Genomic DNA, 14,616 nt, shown 5'->3' with positions numbered 1-14,616 from the left:
TGAGGGAGCAAAGCAAATTAATCCCCCAGAACTCTGGAACTATCGGTCGGATAAGAACCCAATGACTACCCCTATTAGCAATCGAAAAAGGACTCAAACTCATGACCTCTTAAGTAATACACCTAAGAGTTTCTATCGAACCACTCGACCACCTAGAAGTAGTTAGGAAATTTATTTTAACCTGCTCTGGGATTTGTAAATCTTCTAGGAAGGAAATCTTATTGATTGAGATAGAATAATCATCTCTTTTTTCTCATAATCCAACAAATCCCCAGTCCTCACATCCCAAACCACAAAGTAAAACAAAGAGAAAGTGAGAGAACAACAGAATGAAGCCTTTCCCTCAATGGCACAAGTGGTCCCATGAGTCATGGATTCATGTCGCTCATCTCCATTATCCAGAAACAGTCCAGACAACCAGTTGGCCCCGCAGCCTCGGGGTCAGATTTCCACAGTGCAGTCAAAAATAATTGAGCTTTTAGTTAGAATGAATTGATAGCATAAATTTGACAAGGAGCAGTTATTAGCACAGAACAATACGCATTGGTTCATTAATTTGATTTCTATAGAGTTTCTACAGATGTCCTTCATGCCTCCAAATTATTGCCTTCCAACTTATATTCCAAGAACTGGACTTATTATAGAAATACATGACAGCACAAATCAAATAGGTTGTTTCCCAAATTTACAGCTACGAAATGCAGAAAAACAAGACCAAATTAATACTGACAGTAATGGAAGGAAAATTATGGTTTCCTTATAAAAACAACTCCAACGAAATCCCCAAGGTATGATTGCCTTTTATCTTCAAAGTTAATTCTTGCGAAAATAATCTTATTTCTGTAGCAAAGCATGGTGCTAGTTCTCAATTTTTGCTCTATAAGATCGAAGTGAATCAATTTGCTGGTTTATCTAAATCATATTTTTTAAAAGATCATCGAGTAATTTAACTGAATATATAGTTCCTGTCCATTGAAACTGACCTGGCACTTCTGTGCACTCTACTATGCTAAACTCACAAAACTGATGAAACAAAATTTAGCACCATGTTCTAGCCCAAGCTCCTTAATTTGCATAGAACTACAGCGTCTAGTACATAAACTTCCTTTCACTTCAATTATTTTTCAGATACTGCATGTCACAGAATCAAACAATGGAAGGGTAACCTAACTTTTCTAGCCATATTTCTAATTGAAACTCTCTACTTCCAATGGCATCACCTTAAAAGAATATAAGGCAAAACTGCAGCAAAATCAAAAACAGAGACGGAAGTCTTTCAAAAAATGTGACATTAAGAGAAGGAAAGCAATGTACAGATATTCAGAGATCATCGGTTTTCACAGTAACCTATCACATTGATGAAGCTCATGCAAACCACAAATTTGCAGAACTATATACCTTGTAAGTATGACACAATGAAAAGGACAAAGGAAAAAGGGAAAAAGGAAAGTGCATATATCCATTCATCATTTCAATTAGATATTGATAGAAAACAACATATAAGGCACCCACCAAAGTGCGAAGATCAGTAGAAACTTGTATTTTCATTTTCCGTATACTAATCTAATCATCTCGACATAAGAACATAACATACAATACATAATAGCATCTATTTAAGTAGCACAAGAGAACAATCAAAGCAATTAGGAAAAAAAAAAAAAAAAGGAGTACATCATACAGAGGCCTGCCTGTCTCTCTACTCAGTATCCGAGGGCAAATGAGAAGCATCAACAGCAGAAACAACTGCAGATTCTGATTCCTCCGTCATCAAATTTTGCAACCCCGGTTTCAATTCGTTATTACAAAATTCTTCATATTCTCCTCTGTCTCCTCCTTTCTTCTTTACCTCCAGTACCACCAATTTCGGTGTTAATTCAAATATTTCAGCTGCAATTGTCAAAGGCCCTTTTACACCTTCTCTAGACCCCTCCAAACTCACTCTACAATCCTTCTTCCTCACTGTAAAACTCACCACCTTAGCAATCTCCTCCAATTTGGATATAATCTTTGAAACCGGAGCTCCAGACACAAATCTCGAACCCTCTCCTCCCTCTTCAAATAATCCAGATAAATCAAATCCAGGAGAAAAGGATATAATATCAAATGCATTCAAACTAGCTGGTCTGGGTAACGAAGTTAATTTCCTTCTTGTTTCCATTTCAGATTCTGATTCGGACAATGATTGATCAGATGATGATCCCACATCCGTCTCATCATCCTCCTCAACATTACAGAGCTTATCATCCTCTATATAAAACTTTATATGCTTAAACCCTCTTTTAAACCATCTGAACTCCATGATTCCCGGAATAGTAATTCTTGTCTCAGGATTAGTATCAAGTAACCTTGATAAAAGCCTGGTTAACTCAGGAGAAAACCATCTTGGACATCTAAATTCACCCTTATAAATCTTCTTATACATAGCCATAATATTTTGATCATGAAAAGGCAAATAACCAGCCATTAACACAAATAGAATCACCCCACAAGACCAAATATCTACCTTAGCTGCCTCATAACCTTTTCTCCCTAAAACCTCCGGAGCCACATAAGCTGGAGTCCCACAAAAAGTGTGAAACAAACCATCTTGACGAATCTGATCGGACACAGCACTAAGTCCAAAGTCAGAAACTTTAAGATCACCATTCTCGTCAAGTAACAAATTTTCAGGTTTCAAATCACGATGGTAAACGCCGCGCGCATGGCAAAATCCGACGGCTGAAATTAACTGCTGAAAGTATTTCCTCGCAAGATCTTCTTTTAATCTTCCTTTGGCAACCTTGTTAAAGAGTTCACCACCCCGAACATATTCCATAACAAAATAGATCTTGGACTTAGTGGCCATCACTTCAAACAATTGCACGATGTTGGGGTGGCGAACTCTACGAAGAATTGAGATCTCACGCTTGATGTGTGCCATGAGTCCACTTTTCAAAATCTTTTCTTTATCAATAACTTTGATGGCCACACTTTCGCCGGACTTGATGTTGCGTGCGTGGTAGACTTTGGCGAAGGTGCCATGACCGAGAAGTTTGCCGACCTCATAGCGGCCTAAGAGAGGGCTTTGTTCTTTGTTGGAGTTGGACCTGGAGATGGTGGGGGTGCGGGTGCGGGTGGAGGTTGGGGTAGCGGTGGTGGCGGTTTGTGCCATAAATGAATGAATCGGGGATGTGAAAGAGGTGGAGGAAAAAGGGTATTTGAAGAACTAATGATTGTTTTGTTGCATTGAAGGTTGGAGAAGTTGTTTTGGTTGTTTGTGTTTGTGTTTGTGTTTGTGTTTGTGAGACTGATAAACACTTACGGGTTGGATACAGATGCTTTTTTTAGGGAAAGGCATATACCCTTTAAATTTTTAACTGCATTCTTTATTTTTTAAATTTCAAAATTATAGGGTAATGTTTTTTTCTTATTTAAAATTACTAACCTTCTAAAAGTCAAATTATTTTAGTGATATCTTTGTTTCCATGCGAAACTTATCTAGAAAAGACTCAAAACTTCCGACTCTCCGAGTCTCCCTATACTTTTAAAGCTCCTAACCATCTAAAATTTTAACATTACCCAATTACTTCATTTAAATCTATTAGTTTTATCCAAGTAAGATTATTAATTTAATTCTTCGAGTAGTCTTTTATACATTTAAAGCTCCTAACAATCTAGAATTTTAACATTACACAATCATTTCATTTGAATCTATTTGTTTTATTCAATTTAAGTCCTACCCAAAATTATTAACAATGTAGAATTTTTGCCAGTTTCAGCGGCCAAAATCCCACTCGTCAACACCCCTGGAATCAATGGCTCCCCTTTATCAAAACCCCCCATCACCCTGGCGTCTAGCAGCTCGTCGAACATCATTTGCCACCCTTTTGGTTGTTATGAGAATAGTCTTTTTTTTTTTTTTTTTTTTTTGGATTCGAGTTTTTGTGGAGAAAGTTTAGATCTTTGCTTGATTTGAGTTGTGTGTTGTTGGATTCTCGAATTGTTTTAGTTTTAGGATCTAGGGTGTTTTGATTTCAGGGTATAAAGTTTGGATTTGGGTTTGATGTGGTTTGATGAAGGAGAGATGAAGTTTGGATCAGGCAGGGGTCCAGGTGTCGGAAATTCTGGTCGAATGAGATCTAGAATTTGGAATTACCATTTTACCATTTAACTATTACGTTAGACAGATTTCTCTTAATTTAAGAGTGAAAATCTAGAATTGATGAAACCAAGGATGGTCATTTCGCTAAACCTTGGGCGAGAATATATCATTTGATCTTTGATAAAAGGAGATTGTTGATTCTATAGAGTGCTTTATGTAGCATTGAAATGTGAATCTTCCGAGAGATCTATGTATATGATATTAGTGTTTAATTGTGTGGCCATTAATGTGCACATATGTATATGTAAATGTTTGTATGTTTATTCGACGCACAATTAATAGTTTAAGTATCTACAATATCAAAAGTGCAAGTAAATTGCACCATAGATATTAGTTTTACCTTCTAATTTAGTAGTAGATCCTTGATGATTGACGCATATATGAAGGAAACATCAACACCAACCCCATAAATTCTAAATGAATTATTATTTTTATATTCTATATTGGAAATAAATAAAATTCCCTTTGATCATTTCACTTTAGCTAATGTTGACCAATTTTAGGGATGTTTGTGATAGTTTTTTTTTAAATATTGTGTCCTTACAAAAATGCAACTATCCCAAAATACAACGTAATTTTTTTTTTTTTTTTTTTATGACTAAGGGTGTTTAAGTCAATTTATGCACACTTCAATTAATCTTTTGAAAACATATAACTATCGGTCGAATAAAAACTTTAATGGCTATCCCTATCCGCAATCGAACTCAAAATTTCTTGAATAATACCACGAAGAGTTCCTATCAAAACGTTCGGCCACCCAAAGATAATTAAACGTAATTTCAATAATGTTGTAGGTAAAGTTTAGAGAAATTATAAATTAATTTTTCATAATTTTGAATTAACATAAAATACTGTTGATAACAACTAACAAGAACAAGAACAAGAAACAGATGTATCTAATGCCTATAAAATCATGCAAAAATTTCTTATATGTTATGTGTTACCTAAACTCATAAAATTTCCCCTTTTTCTTAATTTCTTAAGCTATTTCCCAATTTATATAACTAAAATTAATTCCCATTAAATTATAATTTGTTCTATAAGACACGTTTTTAACTAGGGGTGTTCAAAAAAATGCAAAAACTGAACCGAACAGCTAATCGAACAGAAAAACCGATTAACCAGAAAAAACGGTTCGGTTACGGTTCGAAAAATTCAAAAAACCGAATTTTCGGTTCGGTTACCAGTTCGGGAAAAATTAGAAACGATTAACCGAAAACCGGTTTTTCAAATATATATATAATAACCTAAACTAAAATAAATCCCTAATTCACTCAATCTAAAATCCCAACCCAAAATTTTTTTCTTAGTTCCTAATGTATTGTCTATATTTACAATTTAATTTAGGACAAAATTTAAAAAAAAAAAGTTTTATAAAAAAAAAAAGGGAAAACCGGTTCAAAACTGGTTAACCGAAAAATTGATTTCCCCTAAAATCGGTTCGGTTTTGGTTCAAGAATTTTCTTAAACTGAAAATCCAGTTTGATTTAAAAAAGTCGGTTAACCACTTTTAAACACCCCTATTTTTAACACACCATAAATAATACTGAAGAGTAAAAGCATCCAGGTTGAGTCCAGGTGGCGTAAAAAGAGAGGAAAAGGGAGGCGGTGAGTTTTGGTCTGTGACAGTTGAACATTTTACGATAGAATGAATACAATGAATGGTGTAGTGTAAATGTAACGGCTCTTTTAACATCTTCATAGAATCTGAGGTTCAAATTTATACAAAGACTTGTTCCTATTTCCAACCACGCAAAACAAGCTGTCAACCGGTTTTTTTGTGGTCACCACGTGTTGTTACGTCATCTGCTTACGTGTACTCGTGCAGCACACGTAGGCTAACTTTTTTATTTTTTCCAGTTTCTATGCTTATCGACTTATCCGCTGTAGATAAGCTTCCTTGTTGTATTTGCTCTCACCATTTCTGATCAGTAATCAGACGGCTCTAATCATTTTTGTGGCGAGATATTTTTCAACCGACTAAATAGTTAAATATTTTATGTATTTAATTTTATTCAATGTGTCTGGGTTGGTTACGTACAGGTCCTCTGAATCTTGTGATGGAATTCATGTCAACTCGATGGTCGGTGATGATTGACTGACGCGCAAGCTTTTTCTTTTAATTTTTTTTAAGGAATAAAATAAATAATTAAATGTAAAAAAGAATTAGTGATATAGGTCCCGCACATGAGGTGGATAGTACTAATGAATATATGAATATGGTGAAGTGCATTAATCGAAACGGTGAATGGGCAAGTTGTAAGTTGTCTACCAGCCCACTTATTCATATGTTGTAATACAATATTAAGCTACGGGGATTGAGATACGAGTAAACTACTTTTTCCCATCCAAGGTTTGCCTTAATAACACTTTTTTATCTAAAAAGTTTCAAAATACCACTTTTTTCATATGTTGTAATATAATATTAAGTTATGGGGATTGAGATACGAGTAAACTACTTTTTCCCATCCAAGGTTTACCTTAATGACACTTTTTTACTTAAAAAGTTTCAAAATACTATTTTTTTTACAAAAAGTTAATATTTCATTAATACCCAAAATACACTTCAATTTCTTAGTTGGCGTTCAACGAGTTACCATTTACCAGAAACCAAGGTACGAGGGGTTTTGTAGAGTGGAGGCCGGTTAATCGAATGGTGATAACCAGTTGAATATTTGTCTTCGGAATCAGCCAAAAATCAGCTAAGAATAAAAAACTTTAACTTTGCAGTGATTGACAATCGGTGAGAAATCAGGTGTTAGAGTGAAAGAGGTTTTGTAAAGAGGAGACTAGAGGTTCAAATGATGGTGACAGAGAAAATTTTTGCCTTCGTAATTGATTTTGGATAATAACTGAATATTAATTTTGGGTGAAAAGGTGGTATTTTGAAACTTTTTGGGTGGGAAAATTATTTAGGCAAACCTTTGGGTGGGAAAAAGTCGTTTACTCTTGAGATACCCAGTCATTTGTTTATTTTTTGCTCTTGAAAGGATCGCCTTCAAGGAGATTTGGAAGGATTAGGATTTAGGGTATGAGAGTTGTGGTTATTATCTAAAGGGTTTTAATACATACCCAAAAATCATTTGATGGGCATTATTTTGAAGGTAGAAAAAGACGGCAAACTTCGTTATTAAAAAACAAGTAGGTAGAAGTAGAAGCGTACACTACACTCTCCAAGTTCCATGGAGATAGCCAGCCAGTCAGCCAAATAAGTTGGTTGTGTTTGTGTATATGTAGAGTTTCTGTTTTGGGTGATTAATAAATAGGTTTTAGATGCAAGTTTTAATACACAACGTACAAGGAAAGTGAAGTGGATTCATATATGTTGGCTTAACTAAAATGTAGGGTTGATGAGTTCAATATATTCTCAAACTTGGGTTTTGGTTTGTTTCTTCTCTCATTAATATTTGTTCGAAAGTATTCGCCTGGCCTAGGCATGGCCCATTTACAATTGGATTGAAAATTATAATTGAGTGCTTTCTATTGCCACCCATCTACAAGTTAAGAGAAATAGCCCGTTTCTCCTCCTCTCTTGAGGGTCCAATTTCAATTAAAAAAAAATAAGAGTTGATGTCATTTAAGCATTAAGCTTCACAAATCTTTTTATAAGTTCCAAATTAAACAAAATGTGGATTTATTGGCACTCCACTAAGAATTAAATAAGCCTAATTTTTATTAAATTTTATAATGATAAATTTATCTTTATATTAAATTATTAAAATTAATTTTAATTTCATATTTACAAATACTTTTGACACCCCACTATTTTCTCATAAACCCTTTATTTTATTATTATTATTTTAATGAAAATGAATAATAAAGATAGGATTTAATATATGAGACTGTTTGTAGACACATATTAAATTTATTGTTAATTTATTCTTTAAAGTATTGGTAGTTATTTTAATTTATATATATATTTGGAGTTTTTAACTATTATATTATTTGTAAGGTTTTTTTTTTTTTTTTTTTTTTTTTTGGGTTGGCTTTAATTTTTTCTAAACTTTCAATTTAATCATCTAAAGTGTTTTAGGAATAACGATGGTGGGAGTATATTACATAAGTTAAGAGAATTAAATATTAATTCTTTTAAACTAAAAGACAAAAATAGAATAAAGGGTATTCATGAAATTTATGGGTTTTCATAAGAAAAAGAAAGAAAAAGAAAATGAAGCTTCTTTAGTCCATAAATGGAGTGCCAATAGCTCCACTCCTAAACAAAATTTATATATAAAATCAAAATTTAAATAAAATGTTAACATATTCCACAATTTTATTATTATTATATTTTTTGGTAAGTAAGTTATATATCCAAAAAGAAGGAGGTTACAAAGTAACACGAATGGCCCATAGGCCAAAACAAACTAAAATGACAAAGGCACACACACCCGTGTCTCAAAAGCATGCAAGCTCAAATAAAAAAGGCATCGGCACCTACAAAGGAGCACGTAGGCTTGTAAACAAAAACACAAAAGAGGCACAAACGCCTAAACAAAACATACAGGCTCTACAATAATGAAAAGGAACAAGAAATTAGGATTGTCGTCCTTTATTCTTACTCTTCTTACCCTTGGGCGCAAGCAGATCGAGAGGACGAGAGGACTAAGATTGAATCATGTGCCATTCCATGTCAAAGTGGAGGTCCACCTCGACGTTTTCAGTAGGGATAGCTTAAACAATGGCTAACGACCCTTCACAGTCGTCAATAGAAGACTCATCATTCAATTGGTCCCTTGCCACCCTTTTAAGGGCTTTGTGGGCCAAAAGATCACGAGCCTTGACAAACGGGTCATCACCTAAGAGGACATCCTCCTAGTTAAGGAGGTGGTGCTCACAGGGGGAATCTCTGAGGCATTGAGAGGTCTCAAAATTGGGTCACCACTTGGGAGGGCAGTCTTCCGGTTAGGGAGTTAGGTGCTCACGGGGGGAATCTCTAAGGCCCCTGGAGTTCTTGGTATCGGGTCACCACTTGAGAGGTCACCCTTTTAGTCAGGAAGGTTGGTGCTCACAAAGGGAACCTTTAAGGCCCTCGGAGGTCTCAAATAAGGGACACTCTAAGGGGCTTCTTGAGGGCTTTGAGAAGGCGTTGGCACCTCTTTTGACAGGTGGTAAACATGGCCAAACACGTAGCACTTCTTACATTGCTTCGACTTCCATTCATAGGCAACTTCGACTTCATCTGAGATGCTGAACATACTAATTATAAATTGATGCAATACAGGATTGTCTACATAGATCAGCTCCACACACACCCAAGCATAACCAAGCCAGGTGAACTCATAAGTCAATTGGTCACACCATAATGGGGTAGCCAACTACACTGGACGCAAAGCCCAAACCTTCATGCAACTAAAAAGCAAAGGGCAAACTATGTAAATTGATCCAAACTATAACTTTTTTTATCTCGGAAACTCCAGGATATTCAATGGGTTGCCACTAGAAGAGGATGATATGCTTCTCCCGAAATAGCCATAGGCCATCCATTAAAACTAAGCGGATGGCATCTTCGTCCTTTAAACGAAAGAAAAAACCTTCTTCATTTGACAGGACTTATCGAAGTCCATAAGAAGTCCACATCCTTGAGGCTATAGACTCGATGGCATGGCAAGACATTATACATTGCGAGAAAGATCCCACAACGCAAAGGTGCCATCGGACTCAACACTTCTCAAGCAAGGTTGTCGATGGCTTAGCTACCAGATTATCTCCTTCCACATTTTGGTGGGTGTAGGGAAGCGTGAAAGAAGACTTGGAGTTGGTTAATCGTAATTTATTGACTCAAGAGAAGTTGGGTTGAGATAGACCACCCTATGGGAGGGGTAGTTGCCGATGGCTTGGAAGGGGGTTGGGGTTGAAAGATTACATGCTTATTAGGAGTAAAATGGTGGAAAAATGGTGTAACGTGAATTAAGGATCGTATGGCATGAAATTAAAACAAAAAGGGTGGAATTAGTACCTTTAAAGCTTGCAATTGGAGATGAAAGATCTTCAATAACTTGAAGAATCCTCTAAGTGTATCCACCACAAGATGAAAAGAGAGAGCCAAACAAAACTGGGTTTTTGGGTGAGATATTTTCTTCTAAAAAAATTAGGTTAAAATGAGATTATAAACATATCTATATACAATACTTGGACCATTTTACAATTTTGAAATTGTTATTAACTTCTTAATAAAATTTCATTATTGCTAGTTTGTCCTTGAAACAATTTCAATTTAAAAGTTAATCCTAGGTTTAAACTAATTTATAACCAAAGCATTTAACTTTTATTAAATCCCATTTTATACATATATATATTGGGCCATTATTGAATCCTATATATATATATATATATATTATTGAATCCAATCCAATAAATATATGTACATATATCAACCCATTATTGAATCCAATTCAATAATGACCAAATGACCTTATTACCCTTGGTAAGTGCTAGCTTTTCATGGATAATCATTTCTCACCAATACATTAATTTGGATGCACACTTTTATGTATGAATATCATTAATCTTTAATGATAAGTATCACTCTCTCTTCTCATATTTGTTTTTTTAGGTGTGACCACTTAGGTTTATTATAACCTAGCCATGGGCTAAATATCGTATTCCAATATGTTTCGTCATAACTCTTTATGATCGAAACTCTCACCGATCATGTAGGCATTTAGCAATGCTCCATAACCCCTAAGCCACAATGAAGTTAAACTCTAATGAACCTATTTCCGATCGTACATTCTGTGTAGTAAAATCCCTCCGTTTGTCTAATCTCAATTAAGTATAGGTTCATGATATGTCAAAACCCTTAATCTCTAATCGAATCATCAATCAATACAATCGAACGTGTCATCATGAAACTCTTTTCATATAACAATTTTCATACTCTAGCCAGAGATTTCATTTTTCTAATGTTTATTGACATTTGTCTGGGAACTCGAGACCAAAACATTTCGAGTCAACAAATCTCATCTTGACCATCACTTGTCCTTACACATGAATAACATATGACCAAACCAGCTTCTTACACAAGAAATAACTAGTCTCGTGTTTATACACCATATGAACCATATGCATCCCATATCGAATTCAACCATAATATCTCAAGTCTAAGGATCAATGGTACACTAGTACGACCCTACAATGTAGCATTAACCACATTCTAAATGTACATGTGATTTATCGTAATCAGTTATATTTGATAAACAGTTCACTAACTATTTGTCCATGCTAATGCCCTAATGACATAACTCTTATAGTCATCCACACTAATATCATCACATGATATTCAATGGAGACATTTAGCATGCCTACTATGCAATGTTATTGCCCAATTAACATTACTTACGTAGAGAATGCTTCAACGATTTGATCTTCAAAAGATCTGTATCATCTGGACATTTCACATGCATTATAAATAATATAAATAAAGCAGTAAACATACATGTGAAATTAGAACTCTTTCCTCCATTCTTAAAAGAATATTTACAAGATATAATGTCTTAAAACCGACATGACGATTGGTTCCTAGGGCATACCCTAACAGAGGTTTGTTTGGTTGGAGCATTTTGTCGAGCAGGCGATGGGTGTGTGTTTGAGGTGTTTTTTGGGCAAAAAGACTGGTGTTAGGGTGAGCTGGGGTGGTTTAGAGGATTGTGTTGAGGTGTTTATGGCTGGTGGAGGGAGTGGAGAGGGGTGGGAGGTGTTACACGAGCAGCCAACACAGATTGCCAGAGGCAGGCACGCACACATTGTCGCTGGGTGCTGGGTGTTTGTTGAGGCAATTCAACGAACACTTGGCATGCACCAAGCTGGAAATGGAGGAAAGGCCTCGAGTTGGGAGGGAAAGTGCTAGAAAAAGCCATACAAACAAATCCTGAAACTCCAAACACTCCAAAAAAAGACAATCAAATCCACCAAACAACTTCAAAAATACACCAATTTCAACCTAACCACAAAGAACATGTAATGCTTTCTTTCTAGCTAGTATACTCGTAAAATAATCACTAAAACTCATTAAAGATATATATAAGAAAATACACACATATATACAAGTAATAAAGTATGGGCCCATATTTAATTTTTCTTTATATACAAATATTTACAAAATATTCTCAAAAATAGCAACTTGACAGTGTAGCCCGACCCTTCCACTGCGTGACGTTTTGAGCGATCGCAACTCACCTATTACCTGCAAAACATTAAAAACAACGGAGTGAGTACTAATGGTTTAGTAAGTAAACCCACTATGCTACCCTTCGCTCTCTCCGTTGCTTAAAATTCCGAATTTTCTTTCCTTACATCACATTTCCCGATTATTCTTTATTCTTTCCATGTTCTTATCTCTGCTCTTTCTCTGTTCTTTCTCTATTCTTTCCCTGTTCTTCTCTCTGCTGTTTCTCTGTTCTTTCTCTATTCTTTCTCTGTTTTGCTTTCTGTTTTTCCAAATTTTTCACTACCCATGATAATGAGCACGGTATTATGCATATTCATGATGCAAATGCACAAATGCATAAATTATGCATTTTCTTTTCTATTTTTCTTATTCTTATTCTGTTTCTTTTTCTTTATTTCTTTCTTTCTTTTTTCTAGTCTTTCTTTCTATTTTTTTCTTTCTTTTCTATTCTTTCTATTCTTGTCGACCAGACTTGGTTGAGGCATGGATTTGGAGCTTTGGCCGTGTGAGTGAATTCTCTAATTCTAGGTGTAGTCCTCATCCACACACACTTCTAACGAACTATATATTTATTCTTTCTGAATTTGAGGCCGCTCACTAAAGGCAGCGTGCATATAGGACTATCTCACTCACAGCTCCCCATCGCAACAACCTTCTCTTCTTTTTATTTTATTTTTTACACTTCTTTAAGAAAATTTCTCTTTAACATATTTTAGGGCATTTTCATGCTCTTATGAATATGTATGCATGTTGATGGTTTCATGCTTATAATTCTTTCTAAATTCACATATTTAAATGCAATTATGCATTATGGAATGCAAACATGTCATCCTCTACCATCTACAAACACATCCCAAGTTAACACATACTCATACTCATACATGCACTTCTCCTTGACATTTCATCAAACAATTCATGTGCACAAATCAACACTAATTTGGCTACACTTCTATCTCTATTTTAGGCCACCAAAAATTTGGAATAAACTCCTCCATAATCAACACCAAATCTGCCCAAAATACACACTTCAAAATTTTCACTTCAATTCTTCAAAATCTCATCCAAACATTCATCAAATAATAACTACACCAACACAACTTCTCATGGATAGGTTCTAATCATTATTCAATACCAAATCCATCAACAATTCTACATATAACACATCTATATGCATAAAGAAAGTTCTCGACATAACATAACTTAAATCATACTTAGGGTAGGATTTACTTACCTTTGATATGAGCAAATTCAACCCTTTAAGAATCTTCTTTGACCAAACTCTCTTCCTCTTAAATCCTATGAGCATAAAACATTAAAATCAACACTTTAAAAACTAAAATTTACTTCTTACTGCAAGGATCTTACCTATAGAAGCTTAAGATTGAAAATCCACTCAAAAACACCTAAAACCATTGAATTTTCTTTGAAGAAGAATTGAAGAATTTGAGAGAATATGGAGGTGAAAGTGGCATGCAAATGGGAAAGAGTGGGTAGGGTTTCACTCTTCAATTTGATATAACATAAAAATTATATTTAGTTTCCCATTTTGCCCTTGCACTTTCTTTAAAATTCCATCTATGTCCCTTAGTCAATTACCATAATGCCCTCATTTTTATTGCATTCTCCATGTAATTCTATCTCTTTTCACTCCCCACAATTTCAACTAATTTTGAGTGAAAAGACCATTTTACCCTTAATGTAAGTTTAAGGCATTTGCTTCACATTTTCTCAAAATAACTTTAGCAAAAATCAACTAAAGGTATAAGAGCATAAATTAAATTACATACCTCTATGTGGGCGTTACAGAACACCACAAGAAAACCCTAAGGTTGGCCAGCGGCAAATAAATAGTCAATTGTGACACTTCAAATTTTTCAGGGAAAGGGCATATACCCTTCAAATTTTTAACTGTCTCTTTTTTTATTTTATTTTTTATTTCAGAACCATAGGGTAATGTTTTTTTTTATTTAAAATTATTAAAGACGATAAGTTCCAACAGGTAGCAAACACCTCCCAAAAGTCAAATTATGTAAGTCATATATTTGTTTCCATGTGGAAACTTATCTAGAAAAGACTCAATTACACTCCGACTCTTTTGAGTCTTCCTTATACCTTTAAACCTTCTAACAATCTAGAATTCTAACATTAACTAATTAATTCCTTATACCTTTAAACCTCCTAACAATCTAGAATTTTAACATTACCCAATTACTTCATTTGAATCTATTAGTTTTATCCAAGTAAGGTTATTAATTTAAGTCCTATAATGTAATTTATAAGTAAATGACATGTTCCCACAAAAGGTTTA

The 14,616-nt window shown here is 34.6% G+C and overlaps 1 protein-coding gene across 1 annotated transcript; it reads right to left on the bottom strand.

Annotated features, from left to right (window-relative positions):
* Positions 1–1,438: 1,438 nt before the first annotated feature.
* Positions 1,439–3,308, bottom strand: LOC116140444 (CBL-interacting serine/threonine-protein kinase 12-like). Its single transcript, XM_031426073.1, has one exon. It carries the CDS (start codon positions 3,149–3,151, stop codon positions 1,697–1,699), a length of 1,455 nt encoding a protein of 484 aa, XP_031281933.1. The 5' UTR covers positions 3,152–3,308; the 3' UTR covers positions 1,439–1,696.
* Positions 3,309–14,616: the final 11,308 nt, after the last annotated feature.

Source organism: Pistacia vera, unplaced genomic scaffold (genome assembly GCF_008641045.1).
Source record: "Pistacia vera cultivar Batoury unplaced genomic scaffold, PisVer_v2 Contig372, whole genome shotgun sequence".
In the NCBI taxonomy this organism is placed as follows: Eukaryota; Viridiplantae; Streptophyta; class Magnoliopsida; order Sapindales; family Anacardiaceae; genus Pistacia; species Pistacia vera.
The sequence above is the reverse complement of the archived record's forward strand: the minus strand, read 5'-3'. Positions and strand labels throughout refer to the sequence as shown.

Bases quoted from the DNA above. Each gene is read 5' to 3' on its own strand.
- LOC116140444 (XM_031426073.1), bottom strand. From the start codon at position 3,151: ATGGCACAAACCGCCACCACCGCTACCCCAACCTCCACCCGCACCCGC.